A 17,817-nucleotide genomic window follows, 5' to 3' on the forward strand; every position below is an offset into this window, starting at 1 on the left:
ACGCATTGGAATTTGTCCGCCCCCCCGCAGGGAAGGTTCATCTTTTCCCCCTGTGGCTCGGACCTCAAGAGAGGAGCGGTGCTGCTGACTCTGGACAGACTCCGGGAGATAGGCGCTATTGCGCCCGTGCCCTTCGGAGAGGTGGGCTCGGGCCACTATTCCATCTATTTCGTCGTACCAAAGAAGGACGGTTCCTTCCGGCCTATCCTAGACCTCAAGGAAGTCAACAAATCCCTTCGAGTCGTCCGGTTCCGCATGGAAACGCTCCGGTCAGTGATTGCGGCGGTGCATCGGGGGGAGTTCCTCTCCTCCCTGAACTTAACGGAGGCCTACCTGCACATTCCCATCCGCCCGGACCACCACCGTTTCCTTCGTTTCAAAATTCTGGACCAGCATTTTCAGTTCACGGCTCTCCCGTTCGGATTGGTGACGGCGCCGCGCACCTTCACCAAGATCATGGTAGTCGTGGCGGCAGCTCTCCGGAAGGAGGGCATCCTGGTTCATCCTTATCTGGACGATTGGCTCCTCTGGGCGAAGTCATTCGATCATGGACGCTCAGCGGTGACTCGAGTAGTACGGTTTCTACATTCCCTGGGATGGGTAGTGAACTTCTCCAAGAGCTCCCTCATGCCCTCGCAACGCTTGGGTTTTTTTGGGGGCGACCTTCGAAACCCTACTGGGCAAAGTTTTTCTGCGCCAGGACAAAGCTCAATCCTTGCGGGATCACACACGACGGTTCTCTGCGTTACCAGAGCCCACCTCCTGGGACTACCTGCAACTCCTGGGAGTGATGGGGTCCACCATCGACCTTGTACCTTGGGCTTTCGCGCACATCAGGACCTTACAGTGGGCACTCCGCTCCTGTTGGAAACCAGTATCGCAGGACTACCAGATGATTCTCCCGCTCCCGCAGAATGCCAGGGACAGTCTGGGCTGGTGGTTGGATCCGCCGAACCTGGCCCGTGGCGTGTCCCTCGATCTGCCAAATTGGGTGGTGGTGACCACCGATGCCAGTCTAGCAGGCTGGGGTGCAGTCTGCGATCGAAGCGCCACGCAGGGGACGTGGTCCACGGTGGAGGCGAAGTGGTCAATCAACCGTCTGGAAACCAGAGCGGTCCGGCTAGCTCTGCGACATTTCCTCCCGCTTCTTCGGAACCGGGAAGTCAGAATCCTATCGGACAACGCTACCACCGTGGCCTACATCAACCGACAAGGAGGCACGCGCAGCCCGCAGGTCGCGCTCGAGGCGGCGCTGCTGATGCAATGGGCAGAGCGTCATCTCGTCCGGCTAGCGGCCTCGCACATCGCCGGTGTGGACAACATCCAGGCGGACTTCCTCAGTCGTCAACTGCTGGACCCCGGAGAGTGGTCTCTCTCCGACAAAGCGATGCAACTTCTCGTCCATCGGTGGGGGGCCCCCCACTTGGATCTGATGGCGTCCGCTCTCAACGCCAAGGCTCCACGCTTCTTCAGTTGCCGGAGAGAGCGCGGTGCGGAGGGAGTGGATGCCCTGGTCCTCCCGTGGCCGCCATATCTTTCTTTTCCACCATGGCCCCTGGTGGGCAGGATGCTCCGCAGAATAGAAAGCCATCAGGGGACCGTGGTTTTCGTCACCCCGGAATGGCCCAGGCGACCCTGGTTTGCGGACCTGCTACAGCTGGTGATCGACGGGCCAATCAGGCTGGGGCACCTCCCCCAGCTCCTACATCAGGGCCCGGTATTTTTCGAGCAGGCAGAACTCTTCTGTCTTGCGGCCTGGCTTTTGTGAGGCACCGCCTCCGGCGTCGGGGCTACCCGGAGGCGGTAGTATCCATGCTATTGCGGGCACGAAAGACATCGACGTCGGCGGCCTATGTTCGAGCTGTGGTGTACCAGCCAGGCCACGAGACCCGCTAAGGCTTCTGTACCTCAGATCCTTCAGTTTCTACAGGCGGGGGTGGAAAAAGGGCTCGCCTATAATTCACTACGGGTTCAGGTGGCCGCCCTTGGCTCGCTGTTGAGCGATGGGGGCTCTCTTCTACAGTATCCTGACATTGCTCGTTTTCTCAAGGGTGTCAAGCATATGCGTCCTCCGTTACGGGACCCTTGTCCCTCCTGGAGTCTTAACCTGTGCTTCGCTCCCTGTCGGGACCACCGTTCGAGCCGCTGCGCAGCGCAACGATAAAGGATCTCACTCTCAAGACTGTATTTCTTGTGGCCATCTGTTCCGCTCGACGCATCTCGGAGCTGCAGGCTCTGTCGTGTAGAGAGCCCTATCTCCGTTTCTCCGACTCTGGAGTTTCGCTTCGCACCATTCCCTCCTTCCTTCCGAAGGTGGTTTCTGCATTCCATGTGAACCAGACGGTGGAGTTGCCGTCCTTCTCTTCCTCAGAGCCGAAGTCTCTCCGTCTCTTGAATGTCAAGCGCACTCTGCGCCTCTATCTGGAGGCTACAAATGAGTTCCGGACCTCTGACCTTCTCTTCGTACTCTGGGCCGGTCCTAAGAAGGGGTCTCAGGCCTCGAAGACTACCATTGCCAGATGGCTGAAGGCCGGCATTGCTGCTTCCTACATTGGGTCGGGTCGGACTCCCCCACCCGGAATCATAGCGCATTCTACACGTTCTCAGGCGGCTTCCTGGGCGGAGGTTCGCTCGGTATCCTCGCAGGAAATTTGTAGGGCAGCCACCTGGAAATCGTTACACACGTTCTCGAGGCACTATCGTCTGCACCTCGCCTCTTCAGTCTCTGGACACTTTGGCGAGCAGGTTCTCCGAGCAGGCCTCGCAGGACCCCACCCAGTTTAGGGAAGCTTGGGTACATCCCACTGTCTGGACTGATCCAGGTACGTACAGGGAAAAGAAAATTATTACTTACCTGCTAATTTTCGTTCCTGTAGTACCATGGATCAGTCCAGACGCCCACCGCGTTTGGGTTCTTGATCCTGCTCAGCTCTGCGCTACTTCTTGCTCGCAGTGTTCTGTGTCTTTACAGTCGTTTCTTTTCGCTGTTTTTCACAGCTCCCTACAAGTTGGTAGGATGTTTGCAGTTACTTGTTGCGGTTACAATTGTTTTCATTATCTGTTTCCACAAACTTGATCCTTCGGGGGTTTCTACTCTGGCTTTGATATACTCGATACTGAACTCCTGCAGAGGGGGTAGTAGTATATATGGATACGCCCCCTCAAAGCTTGTGCTGACTCCATCTGCTGGATTGGGGACATAACCCACTGTCTGGACTGATCCATGGTACTACAGGAACGAAAATTAGCAGGTAAGTAATAATTTTCTTTTTTCCTGTCTAGCATTTGCCCCCCACCCCGTCTGCTTTCTATTCCATTTCCTGGCATTGCCATCTTTAACCTCTCCAGTACCGTTATTCACGGTTTACTCTTTTTTACCAACTATGTATATATATATGATCATAGAAGTATGAAAAGATGTTTTCATTTTCCTGCCCCCTTTGTTCACAGTATTAGAAAGTATTTTAAAAAGTGACGCAATGTCATTCCCTGCCATGAGTTTTCACAGACTTACAAAAACAATCAAGAAATTAGCACTAATTATTGTAAACAAAGAAAAGCTCACAGCAGCTTCAAAGACAGATATTGCCTTGCATTAAGCATTTAAACCTTTTGCTCCTCTGTTTGTTATCAAGCATTCTTTAAACACAGCCCCGTCCCTGTATCAAACAATTTAATCCTTTAGGCACTATATCTTTTTCTCTATGAGCTGTGTGCACTACACAACTTGCACATTGGGCAGCATTCCTATTTTACCTACAGAAATACCTTCGAAGTTGCCCTTCCTGTGTTTGTTCTGCAATATTTTGACAGTGCTGAGAGACAGGATTCTGTGTAATGCACCCTCTGTATGATCCAAGCCCTGCACCCTGTGACGGGAGTACTGATTTTCCTTCAACTTATTTTCCAGCAATTTGGTGGCCTGAACACTCCCTTTCCTGGGGGGCTGAACACCCCGTATCCAGGAGGCATGACACCTGGACTGATGACTCCGGGCACTGGTGACCTGGATATGAGGAAGATTGGACAAGCCAGGAATACCTTGATGGACATGAGACTGAGCCAGGTAAGAAAACCGGAATACACAACAGGTTTGAGGTCCACATTGTAGGAAGGTGGAAGACATCAAATCTCCATCCTTGCAAGTTACATGGCAGAGAGAGCATCTGTATGAGATTTCTAGCTTACTAAATGTAGTTAGATGAGTTTCTTCTTTCTCCACGTTCCCCTAAGATTAGATGCAGTCCCATCATTATAAGCTCTGTACAGTTGTAGTATAGATAGTGGACTTCCTCACATACCAGCAATAGGAAATCTGCCTCTGTTTCCCCAGTGAAGCCCTTGCTCTGCGCTGCTGCTGCTTTGGGATCTCACTGGGCATGTGCTGGAGCAGGTTAGGTGTTCTTTGCTGAATAGCGCATATCTAAGGGTACCCAGCAGAGAAATATTAGTGGTCTTAGCTTTCTACTAGTGGTCAATTGTCTCTCTTCTAATGCACTGAGCTTCTGTCCCAGGTGTCGGACTCTGTGAGTGGCCAGACTGTGGTGGATCCCAAAGGTTATTTGACTGACTTAAATTCAATGATCCCAACACATGGTGGAGACATCAAGTAAGTGTCGCTTCCAGAGCCTCTGTTGCTGCTTTTTTAATGGGTGCCAGGGAAATCTTTTGACGCCAAAAGAGCAAGCAAGCAGCTGTTGGCATGTCACATGATGGCTGTGCTGGTAGGTGTGGGTCACAGAACCGCTCCTGCAGTTCTTTGAGTTTTGATAAGATTGGAGGAAACTGGTGCTGGATCCCCTCCTTCGAGGCCAGAGCCCCTGTATTCTCTGTGCATCGTCCTCCCTATTACTGAAGAAACGTTTTCCCAGTCTCATTTATTCAGGAGTTTCTCAAGTATTGGATGGGAACAGCAAATGGGTTTGTAACTTCATAGAGTGAATCCGGAAGGCAAGGCGCTTTTCTAGCAGCTGAATCCACAGTGACTTTTGTACAGACCTTGTTATATTTAGAGATTAGAAGCTTGAAGTGAGGGAGGCTGGCACCTTGTTACAGAATTGGTCAGGTTGAAAGAAGGCTGGTTGTCCATTGAGACTGAATATGTTGCATACGAATAGGCAAAGCAGATCTGACTGTAGCTGAATTGTGTTATGAAAGGTTTCATTGCTTGCAAATGGGATAAACTTTTTGATGTTTTAGTTCCTCTGCACTGTCAGGCCAATCCGCACCAGTGGGTTATACATTCTTACCAGCAGATGGAGATGGAGTAAAACTGACTCGTTGATGTCATGGACACATAGCCCTGCCCAGACATCAGCCCCGCCAGTATTCTCCGTCTCCAGCAGATGGTGCACATGCATCTCCTGTGTGAGGATTGCTTGTGGTTTAAAAAAAAAAAAGACTTAAGAGAAGATTCAGAGGCGCTGCTTGAGCTCCTGAGGTGACACCCGTTTGCTCCCTCCCTCAGTTGAGTACTTTAATTCTGGAAACTTGACCAGGCGTAGACTGAAAAAAAAAAAATCAGAAAAGAGGACAAGGGCTTGTGCTCTCTCCCCCGTAGCCGGGGACCCGATCATGCTGTCAGCCAGGGAGGGCTGAGCTAAGGTTAAAAAAAAAAAAAAAGAGTAGGGAAGTTTTAGGCTCCCTGTTTTTTCCTTACCGGGTCCTTCTTCCCTCGGCTTTTTTCCTCTGCATCTCTTAATCCCATTCCTGTTCATACCCCAGATCAGTCCAGATTCCTGGTTCCCTGTACGTAACCCGAATGAGTCCAGACAGCGGGGTTTTGCCTCCCAGCAGATGGAAACAGTGAAAAACTTCAAGAGCGTCCTCTCTTAACCTGGTGTGCCACCTGCTGCTCCTCAGTATTTCTCTGTCTCCATCAGATGAAGGTGGTGCAAAACCTCTGGTTCTGACCCAAGCTTAAAAAAAAAAACCAACCCAGAAACTCTTGGAACGCAGCGGCCTCCAAGGGAGTTTGTTAGGTCCTGGTGGGGCCAACCTCCCTGGTCGCAGGCAAGGAACGAGCAGGGGTTGGGAACCTCATCTTTAACTCCTTGGGGTGCAGGGGGTGATATCTGGTGGTCCAGTTCACACCCCCCCCCCCCCCCAAAAAAAAACCAAACCCAGAAAGAGCGCTGTCTCTCTAATTCTGCCTGAACTTGTTAGGAAATAGAAAGCGCACAGTGCAGGCGGTCGGAGCGGGCGGCAGTGTTTGCTTGCAGCAGGTCGGCTGCGAGTCTCCAGTCAGCAGTGAGTGTGTTGCCGGCGCCTTCCCCCCTTTCTCCCCGCGGCTCCTCCAACGGCATGCCCCGCTCGAGCCGTTGCTCGCGCTGCGTGCAGTGATTTTCGGGCCCAGATTCGGACTGCTGCACTCATCTCCCTGGTGGGGAGCCTTTTTCAGGCAGGTCTGCGCTGCTTTCCTCAGGCTCTGGCAGAGCTGTAACTGCCGCGGAGGTGCAGGCCGATCCGATCCCTCTCAGCACGGGAATGGTGGCCATTTTGGATACTTTTCGTAGCAACAGAGGCTGGTGCATTAGGGGGAGGGGATTTTCCTCTGGCACTCTCTCCTGCCGTTGAGGCCCGGGGGGCTGTAGGGGGACGTTCTGAGGGGGGACCCCAGTACCCTGGGAGGGTCTCTAGGGGGACAGTCTCTTTTTTTTTTTTCCCCCCGGAATTTATTCTTTTAATGCGCCAGTCTTTTTTGGCCAGTGGTGCTCAGAAGAGGATTTCCCGGGGATCAGTTTCCTGAGGGCCCACCTGGAAAGGTGGCTAGGAAGGAGGATCCGCTGGTGGTGACGCAAATCCGGATTGTTTCACAAATCTGGAATCCCGTGGAACTTCCTGGGAGTCTGAGATGGATAAGTCTGATCAAGAACAGGGTCGGGAGTATCCTCCTCCACCCTCCGATGGCCCGGACCCCGGACGTGAGGCTGGCGCTCTCCCCTTGGTTGAGGGTGACGACCCAAAAGTGGTCTGCCTATTCAGACGGGAGAAGCTGGCTCCCCTTATCCTGTACATTCTGCAAGAATTGGGGATTATGGCAGTTCCTGTGGACCCAGCCCTGGACAAAGTGGATCCCATCTTAGTGGGGCTGCGGGGCCCCACGCAAACTTTTCCTCTCCACTCCATGTTGCTGCAAATGATGGCATGGGAGTGGGACACACCGGAGACTGGGCTTAAGGTTGGCAGAGCAATGGACAAACTCTACCCTCTTCCGGAAGACATTTTGGATCTCTTTCGGGTTCCAAAAATGGATGTGTCCATTTCGGCGGTCACGAAGCCACTGGAAGATCTCCATGACCCCCGTGACCGTTGAAAGATCTCCATGATCGTAAGCTGGAAGGTCACCTCAAGAGGATTTTTGAAGTGTCTGCCCTGGGTATTTGGGCTGCAGTCTGCAGTAGCTACATGCTCAGAACGAGACTCCTCTGGGTGCAGCAGTGGCTCAGCTCCAAGGATTTGGAGCCCCCAGAGGCTAAGCAGGCAGAATGCCTCGAAGCTGCTGTCACTTATGGTGCGGATGCCTTGTGTCACCTGCTTCGCACCTCATCGTGGACAATGGTGTCTGCAGTCTCTGCCAGGAGGCTCTTGTGGCTCCATAACTGGGCTGTGGATGTATCTTCAAAGCCTCAGCTCGGTGCTCTTCCTTTCAAAGGCAGGCTGCTCTTCGGAGAGGACTTGGAACAGCTAATAAAGCAGCTGGCTGATAATAAGGTGCATGAGCTCCCAGAGGATAGGCCGAAGGGGCAGAATATTTTCCCCTCGGCTCGCCCTCGTTTTCTTAGCCAAAGGTGTTTCCGGCAGAGCAGGGCGCAGGCCAAAGACAGACCTCATTGGAAGACGGTGAAATTCCCCCAGGCCTGGAGCCATATCAGACCATGCTATGGTTTTTCCACAGAGATGAATTGCCAGCCCTGGTCTCCCAGACCCTGAAGACTCTGGGAATTTCCCAGCACAGATCCTATGTCGGAACCAATGAGGAATTCCATCCTGGTGTCTCTACGGAAAGCCTCTTGCTGTTTCCAGATGCTGGAAGCGATCCAGGAGTTGATTGACCTGGAGAGAGAAGCCAGTTTTAAAGGAGGTCGGGCCTTGGAGGCCTTGTGCCCTCTGGACCTGGCGGCCAAAGAACGCCTGCATTTCCCAGAAGTGGACACCCTGGTCTGTGCCTTCTTGAAGTGAACAACTATACCAGTAGAGGGAAGAGCGGCCTTGAAAGATGCACACGATAGGCGGTTGGAGTCCATCCTTAAGCAAGCCTTTGATTCGACAGCAGTGGCACTGCAGATTGCTTTCTGTTGTGCCCTGGTGGCTTGTTTGTGTCTGCTTCTCTCGAGAGAGGTAGATAGTTCAGGGGCGCCTCCCAGAGAGGTGATGGAGCCTGCCGCGGCCTTCCTAGAGGATGCAAGCTCTGACCTAGTGCGTATCTCGGCCAGAGGAGTAGCCTCAGTGGTGGTGGCCAGAAGACAGCTATGGCTGTGAAATTGGTCAGTGGACATGACCTCTAAGGCAAACCTCACAAAGATGCCCTTTAAGGGATCCCTCCTGTTCAGAAGTGAATTGGAAAAGCTAGCCAGTAAGTGGGGTGAATCTCCAGTGCCTCAGCTACTGGAAGATAAGAAAAAGAGGTCACAGTGCCCATGAGGGGTCGGGCCAGGGGCTCCCAGCACTTCCAACCCTACAGAAATTCTTCATTTCAGACATCTCAGCCCTTGGGAAGGTCTCAGTCCTTTCGGAGCCGACAACCAAAAAGAGGAACGGTTTTAGGCTCAGGTTCGACCCGAACTTCCTGATGAAGTTTGGCCGACCCATCCACGGGTCGGCCAAACTTCTATCAGAGGTGGGTCGAGATCACGTCAGACAAATGGGTACTGTACATCATATGAGAACAATATGCTCTAGAATTTCACAGCATCCCTCGGGACATGTTCATGATATCACCTTGCCACTCCCAGCACAAAAAACTGACAGCAGAATCCACCTTGATAAGGCTTTTCAGTTTTAGGGCTTTAACCCTGGTACCTACACCCCAGGAAAATATGGGGTGTTATTCCATTGTACCCAAGAAGGTAGGGTTCATTTCACCCCATCCTGGATCTCAAGAGCGTCAGTCGTCATCTGCAGGTAATTCACTACCGCATGGAAACTCTTCGCTCCGTCATAATGGCCGTACAACCAGGAGAGTTCCTAACATCCCTGGACCTCTCGGAGGCCTACTTTCATATCCTAATCCATCAACATCACCAGTGTTTCCTGTGCTTTGTGGTACTGGGCTGCCATTATCAGTTTCTGGCGTTGCCCTTCAGCCTGGCAACCGCCCCCAGAACATTCTCCAAAATTATGGTGGTCATTGCAGCGGCACTGAGTTAAAAAGGGATCTTGGTGCACCTTTACTTAGACGACTGGCTGATTCGGGTGAAATCATTGGAAGAGAGCCTTCAGGTCCCTGCTTCAGGAAGTTGGTTGGGTCGTGAACATGGACAAGAGCAGTCTCAAGCCCTCCCAGTCCTTAGAGAGTATCTGGGAGTCTGGTTCAACATCAAGGAGGACAAGGTCTTCCTCCCTCGATGATAAGGAAACTGATGTGCCAAGTGCATCAGTTGACGACCGCAGTGCGCCCCAGGGTGGTCCTGGTCCTCGGCCTGGGGGTAGTACCCTGGGTGAGGGCACACATGCGGCCACTCCAGCGCTCCTTGCTATCACATTGGAACCCACTGTTTCGAGACTACTCAATTCGCCTCTACCTACCGAAAAAGTATGTTCTTGGTTCCAGTGGTGGCTACAGGAAGTGCTTTAACTCCCTCAGGGTACAGGTAGTGGCCCTAGGCAATCTGGTTGGTAACTCTGTGGCATCACATCCTGATGAGGTACGTTTCCTCAGAGGAGTAAGGCATTTGAAGCCCCCTGTCCATCCGATATGTCCATCATGGAGTCTTAATTTGGTTCTTCGCGGATTGTGTGAACCACCGTTTGAACCCCTTAAGTCAGTGACATTGAAGGACCTCACCTTGAAGACTGTGTTCTTGGTAGCCATATACTCAGCTCGCAGAATTTCTGAGCTGCAGGCTCTCTCCTGTAGAGAACCTTTTTTGAGAATCTCTGACTCGGGGGTTTCTCTTCGAACGGTACCGTCGATTTTGCCCAAAGTGGTATCTTCTTTTCATTTAAGCCAGTCAGTTGAGCTTCCAGCTTTTCCTGATTTATCAAATAACGTACAACACGCAAGAGAGCTTCGTCGGCTGGATGTTCGACGTTCTTCGATCCGTTATTTGGAAATCACAAATTCTTTCAGACTCTCAGATCATTTATTTGGGTTTGGAGCGGTCCCAGGAGAGGTCAAAAGGCTTCTAAGACCATGATTGCTAGATGGTTGAGAGAAACCAATTCGTCTGCATAAATTTGTAAAGGGCAACCTGTTCCTGAGAGCCTGAAGGCCTATTCTGTTCACTCTCAAGCAGCTTCTTGGGCCAAATGCCAGTTGGTATCGCCTCAGGAGATTTGCAGAGCTGCTACTTGGAAGATACTCCATACATTTGCTCGCCACTACCGCTTGGACGTTCAAGCACCTGGAGATTTTGGCAGTGGTGTGTTGCGCGCAGGACTCGCGAGGTCCCACCCGGTTTAGCGAAGCTTAGGTACATCCCATGGTTTGGACTGATCCGGGTACGTACAGGGAAAAGAAAATTGGTTCTTACCTGATAATTTTTGTTCCTGTAGTTCCACGGGATAAGTCCAAACACCCGCCCAAAGACTAGGAGCGGGTAACAGGGAGATCTCTATAGTCCGCGCGCTCATGTTCCAGTTATGTTAAAGAAAGCTACAGTTTACATGTTTATATGTTCATGTTTACAGTTCTGTTCTTGCTTGATTCATTGCTAGTCCTTTTCTGCTTTGATATTCTAAATATTGAAGGGATGCAGGTGGCACACCAGGTTAAGTAAGGGTGCCTTTCAAGTTTTTCTCTGTCTCCATCTGCTGGAAGGGAGGCATAACCCATGGTTTGGACTGATCCGTGGTACTACAGGAACGAAAATTATCAGGAAAGAATCAGTTTCTTATGTCATTGCGAATAGTACCCTCATTTCTACCAAAGGTAGTTTTGGCTTTTCATCTTAGTTAAACAGTAGAACTTCCTGCCTTTTCTTAATTTGTATGTGAGGTGAGCGTTGTTGAGGTATCTCAAGGTGACTAATAGTTTCCGGATATCGGACCATCTCTTTGTACTTGGGAATGCAGCAAGGAATGGGTGCAAAGCATCCAAGGCTACTATTGCATGCTGGCTGTAGAACGTGATTGGCTTGGCGTATATTTGCAGAGGCCGTCCGGTGCCAGAGGGACTAAGGGCTCATTTGACTCGGGCACAGGTGACTCAATGGGCCGAGTGTTAGCTGGTGGTTTCTTGGAAGTCTTTTCACACTTTCGCAAGACATTGCCAATTGGTGGCTCGGGCTGGTTTACATTTCTCTCATGAGATACAAGGAGCGCGGGTATGATGGCAGATCAGTAATGAAACTGGGAGCCACATTCTTGACCAATGCGGGCTGTAACTTTGTGTTTGATCAGCCGCTAGCGAGGTGGTTTCTGTGATAGCAGGTAGGTGCCAATTGAGGCTGCAAAATTGGTTGGCAGACACTATTTTCTTGTCCAATCGAACAAGGTTACCCTTTAAGGGTTCTCTTTTATTTTTAAGTGAGTTGGAGAAGATGGCGAATATCTGGGGTAAATCCAAGGTTCCTCAATTGCCGGAGGATAAGAACACGGTGTTGTGTCCTTTTGGGGCAAAGGGCCACTCCAGGGATTTCTGTTTTGTCCTTACAGAGGAGCAACTGCTCGAAGGTCTTGTCCCTTTGGAAGATCTCAATACTTTCATCCTAAAAAGCCGGAGCACCTCGATCTTCACAGTGAAGGTATGTGGGCTCACCTACTGGATCAGGAGATAGGCGGGCATCTATCTAGCTTTTATCAAAGGTAAGCCCAGATTATGTTGGACCAATGGGTCCTAGAAGTGGTAAGGGATGGCTATGCTCTAGAAATTCTCCAAATTCCTCTGGCTGCATTAATAGTTTTTCTATGCAACTCTCTACAGAAGAAAATATGGAGTGCTATTCCATTTATTTTCTCATTCCCAAGAAGGCAGAGGGGTCCTTTTGGCCTGTCCTGGATCTGAAGGGAGTCAATCAACATTTGCATGTGACTCATTTCATAATGGAAAATTATGTTCCGTAATAATGGCAGTAAAAAAGGAAATTTCTCACATCTCTTGACTTGATAGAGGCCTACCTACATAGTCCCATTCGCCAGGATGCCCGTCGGGCTGGCTATTGTGCCCAGGACCTTCTCCAAGGTCATGGAGGTGGTAGCAGCATCTCTGCGCAAGGAGGGCAATCTGGTTGATTCGGGCCAAACGTGCAGATGAGAGTCACTTGGCATATTGCAAGGTGATCTCCTTGCTTCAGGAGCTAGGCTGGATGGTGAAAATGGCCAAGAGCAGTTTACAGCTGTCTCAGATGCTAGAGTATTTCAGCGTGCAATTGAATACGGAACAGGACAGAGAGGTTCTACCAGAGAGTAACATTCACAAGTTAATTACTCATACTTGGGCCTGAGACAGACTATTCAGCACGTGTTGCTCTCCTGGTGGAATCCACAGACAGCAGTACACAGTGAGACTCCGCTTGACATTGGAGATGAGCGTCCAGTTGCAAGTGTATCGTCTCAGGGGTTTTCTTGGAGACACCGGACTGGTTAGTGCTCACAACAGATGCGAGCTTTCTGGGTTGGAGGGCTCACTGTCAAGAGTTTGTGACACAAGGTCAATGGAATGCCGAGGAGCGGCAATGGACCATCAATCAGTTGGAAGTGCGTGCAGTTCGACTGGCATGCTTGTGGTTTGCGAGCGGCTGGAGGCTCAAGCAGTAAGGATAATGTTGGACAGTGCCATGACAGTGCCCTGTATCAATCATCAAGGCAGAACCAGAAGCCAACAGATATCGGTGGAGATAGATGCACTCATGGTGTGGGTTGAGAGACATCTCCAGGACATATCCGCCTCCCACATTGCTGGGAAGGACAATATACGGGCCAACTTCCTCAACAGGCAAGACTTAGACCCAGGGGAGGGGGAGATAGCAGACAAGGTTTTTCAACTCCTTGTGGCACGCTAGGGTTGCCTGTATCTGGATTTGTTGGCAAGCTCCAACAACACAAAGGTACCACAGTTCTTCAGTTGCAGAAGGGATCCGAAAGCGCTGGGCATCGATGCTTTCATTCAAGATTAGTGCGGAGTGGGGTGTTATATGCCTTCTCATCATGGCCAATGATAGGCAGGGTCATTTGGAAAATTGCTAGTCAGATCGAAACTGTACTTCTGGTGGCTTTGGATTGACTGCAGAGGCTGTGGTATACTGATCTTCAGAGGCTGTTGATGGACAGTCCTGTCGGACTACTACTCAGGAAGCATCTATTGCATCAGGGGCTCATAATGCACAACAATCTGGGTCTGTTTTGTCTTATGGTTTTGCCCTTGAGTGGGTTTGGTTGCTGAAGCATGGTTATTCTTCTTCAGTGATGTCCACTTTGCTCCGGGCCAAGACATTTTCTACATCTCTTGCTTATGTTAGGGATTGGAAAGTGTTTGAGAGCTGGCATGAAAAGCGAGGTTCTGACACTCTCTTAAAGTTGAAATTCCACTAATATTGGATTTTTGCAGGAAAATTTGGTTAAAGGCTTGGCCTTAAACACTCTGATGGTGCAAGTAGCAGCTCTTGTTATAGGGGGCAGATCTATGGTGGACCCTTGTCTTACTATGTAGATGTGTCCAGGATTTTGAAGGGAGTTAAGCATCTACATCCTTCCTTCCGACAGTGGGTGCCTCTTTGGGACCTTAATCTGGTCTTGCGTTTTTTGGCGGGTCCTACATTTTGGCCATTGCATGATCTCTTTGTGGCTGCTCACCTTGAAAAGTTTTTCTGGTAGCAATCTGTTCAGCATGGAGGGTCTTCAAGTTTCAAGCTCTTTCTTGCAACTTGAAGACCCTCAAGTGGAAAAGGGTAAACAGTGGAGTGCCTCAGGGATCTATACTTGGACCAGTGCTTTTCAATATATATATATAAAAACATAGGATAAACATATCCTATGTTTATCCTATGTTTTTATATATATATATATATACATAAAAATATATATATATATATATATATATATATATATATATATATATATATACATAAAAACAAAAAAAAAAAATATATATATATATACATAAAAACATAGGATAAATATATAAAAACATAGGATAAACCTATGTTTTTGTATCTTACAGTTTTTGTTGATTTATATATTTATCTCTCTCTAATTGTTTCTTAGTTTAAACTCTGTACTGTCTTCCATTGCCCAGGTTTTATGCTCCCTGTTTAATGTAACTTTACTTTCTACCTTGATGTTAATTGGTTTCCCCTCAGTTACATTGTAAACCGGTACGATAAGACCTAGTCTTGAGCATCGGTATAGGAAAAGAAATTAAATAAATAAATAAATAAATAAATATATATAAATGATCTAGAAAGGAATACGACGAGTGAGGTTATCAAATTTGCAGATGATACAAAATTATTCAGAGTAGTTAAATTACAAGTGGATTGTGATACATTACAGGAGCACCTTGCAAGACTGGAAGATTGGGCATCCAAATGGCAGACGAAATTTAATGTGGGACAAGTGCAAGGTGTTGCATATAGGGAAAAATAACCCTTGCTATAGTTACACGATGTTAGACTCCATATTAGAAGCTACCACTCAGGAAAAAGATCTAGGCGTCATGGTGGATAATACATTGAAATCGTCTGTTCAGTGTGCTGCAGCAGTCAAAAAAAGCAAACGGAATGTTAGGAATTATTAGGAAGGGAATGGTTAATAAAACGGAAAATGTCAAAATGCCTCTATACCGCACCTTGAATACTGTGTACAATTCTGGTCGCCGCATCTCAAAAAAGATATAGTTGCGATGGAGAAGGTACAGAGAAGGGCAACCAAAATGATAAAGGGGATGGAACCAGCTTCCCTATGAGGAAAGGCTGAAGAGGTTAGGGCTGTTCAGCTTGGAGAAGAGACGACTGAGGGGGGATATGATAGAGGTGTTTAAGATCATGAGAGGTCTTGAACGAGTAGATGTGAATCGTTTATTTACACATTTAAGACTAATCGGAGAAAATTCTTTTTCACTCAACGCACAATAAAGCTCTGGAATTTGTTGCCAGAGGATGTGGTTAGTGCAGTTAGTGTTGCTGGGTTCAAAAAAGGTTTGGATAAGTTCTTGGAGGAGAAGTCCATTAACTGCTATTAATCAAGTTTACTTAGGGAATAGCCACTGCTATTAATTGCATCAGTAGCATGGGATCTTCTTAGTGTTTGGGTAATTGCCAGGTTCTTGTGGCCTGGTTTGGCCTCTGTTAGAAACAAGATGCTGGGCTTGATGGACCCTTGGTCTGACCCAGCATGGCAATTTCTTATGTTCTTTTGAACTATTTCTAAGACTCACTCCGGGGAGGTATAGCTTAGTATTGTACCTTCCTTTTTGCCAAAAGTGGTTTCACAGTTCCATTTGAATCGGTCTATTGCCCTGCCCACGCTGGACAGGGATAGAGTTGAGCATGGTTATTGTCTGTTGCATGCCTTGGATGTCAAGTGGCATCTGGTGCGGCTCTTGAATATTACTAAATCTTTCACAAAGTCTAATTGACCGTGCTGTATGGTGGAGGTAAACAAGGAGAACCAGTGACGTGAGTGACTATAGCCTGTTGGTGAAAGAAATCATCTCGGCCACCTGTGTGAATGCAGATGTCACATTACCTAGACAGGTCAGGGCGCATCCCACTAGAGTTCAGGTGGTTTCGTGGATGGAGCTTCGCTGGTCTCCTATCAAGATTTGCCAAGCAGCGACGTGGTCCTTCTTACATGCTTTCTCCAAGCATTGCCGCTTGGATGTTAGGGCTCAGGAGGACATGGCTTTTGCACGTGCAGTGTTGATGGGATCATGGGCAGCCTTCCGCCCTTTTCAGGAATAGTTTTGGTACATCCCACTGGTGTGGATTGGCCTGCCTGAGTGCAGAGGAAGGAGAAATTACTACTTACCTGATAATTTCCTTTCTTCTAAGGAAAGCAGGTCAGTCCACAACCCGCCCTGGGCTGCCTAATTGCTTTTAGTTCATCCTTTATATGCAAACAATGAAGAGTGTTATTTCTCTTATTTCGTTTGAAGGTTTGATAAGTGACATATCCAGCTCCTAAGATTAGTTGATGTTAACGTTTTTGCTGAGCTCAGTGTTTCCTGGTTGGTTGGAAGCATGAGTGGTTAACTGTTAATAGTCATGTTCAAGTATAATCGGTTTGTGCACAGTTTGGCTTTTCTAGAGATACTGGCAGGCTGATGTCAGGGCAGGGCTATATGTCAGTGACGTCAGCTTTACTCTGTCTCCATCTGCTGGTAGGAGTGCATAACCCAATGTGTGGATTGGCCTGCCTGCCTGCCTTAGAGGAAAGGAAATTATCAGGTAAGAAGTAATTTCTCCTTGTAACTCACCTGGAGCTCTCACTTCTACAGGTGGGAGAGAAGTGCAATAAATGAGAAATATAGGAAAGGGCTGTCTGGCCTGACATGCTTTGGGATGGGGTTATTGTAACATCCTTTTGATCTCAGACTCCTGAGCTTGGCTGTAGCTGCCTCCACTGAAAGCAGAACATTTTCTCCTCCCCTAGTGATATCAAGAAAGCCCGGCTGCTTCTGAAGTCTGTGCGAGAGACCAACCCCCACCACCCTCCGGCGTGGATTGCTTCAGCACGTTTGGAGGAGGTCACTGGCAAACTACAAGTGGCTCGAAATCTCATCATGAAAGGAACTGAAATGTGCCCCAAGGTACAGTGTCCAGCCAGCCGTGAGTCTTCATTCCCAAGCAGCGGGGGTTTGCGAGTGTCATTGACCAGGGAGCACAGATTGCGATACTCACCGGAGAGTGATATGCATGCACCCTGAGTCTGGGCAGAGGTGCCACTAGTAAGCAATGGGTGAGGGTCACGTTCCCCTAGGGGCTGGGAGTTCTGCCTTCCAAACCTACATCAGACTGTTTCTTAATCTTTCTCTTTTTCAGAGGAAGGGGCAGGTGCTTTTCTGAAGTTTAAAAGCAGTTCCTACTTCTACACCACATTCATGTCAGTGCTGGTGCAGGCCTGGGGCTTGCACCGATAGACCCAGGATCAACTTAAATGGGCAGAAGGAGCTGTGCTGTTTGCACAAGAAACTGAAAGGCAGCCTGTCAGACTCTGATTTGACGTCCTGCTGACACTTCATAGGATTGATCACTTTTAGGTATTGGCACACTACAGTCATGAAAACCTGGAAGTGAAACATCCTTGTTTTGCAGTACACCATAGAAACATAACATAGAAATGACGGCAGAAGAAGACCAAACAGCCCAGCAAGCTTTCACACTTTTTTTTCTCTCATACTTCTGTTAGGCTTGGCCCTTTATAATCTTTTGGTTCTATTTCGCTTCCACCCCCGCCATTAATGTAGAGAGCAGTGCTGGAACTGCTTCTAAGTGAAATATCTATGCTTATTTATTTACCCAGACTATGTAATTTGGACTTTGTTGGTTATTGTCTGTATATGGATTCACTTTACTTCATTCGCCCCTGCCGTTGAAGCAGAGAGCTGTGCTGGATATGCATTGAAAGTGAAGCATCAGGCTCGTTTGGTTTGGGATAGTAACCGCCGTAACAAACAAGCTACTCCCCGCATAATTTCTGAATGCAAATCCTTTTTTT

The 17,817-nt window shown here is 48.9% G+C and overlaps 1 protein-coding gene across 1 annotated transcript in view; it reads left to right on the forward strand.

The window, feature by feature from the left end:
* Positions 1–17,817, forward strand: part of PRPF6 (pre-mRNA processing factor 6) — a 127,447-nt gene that overhangs the window by 23,738 nt on the left and 85,892 nt on the right. Inside the window, exons 5-7 of the mRNA XM_029612461.1 lie at positions 3,911–4,066; positions 4,515–4,609; positions 16,753–16,909. Coding sequence (XP_029468321.1) covers positions 3,911–4,066; positions 4,515–4,609; positions 16,753–16,909 — 408 coding nt within the window. The remainder of the gene's footprint in view (positions 1–3,910; positions 4,067–4,514; positions 4,610–16,752; positions 16,910–17,817) is intronic.

The sequence above is a fragment of the Rhinatrema bivittatum genome, chromosome 8 (genome assembly GCF_901001135.1).
Source record: "Rhinatrema bivittatum chromosome 8, aRhiBiv1.1, whole genome shotgun sequence".
Classification (NCBI taxonomy): domain Eukaryota; kingdom Metazoa; phylum Chordata; class Amphibia; order Gymnophiona; family Rhinatrematidae; genus Rhinatrema; species Rhinatrema bivittatum.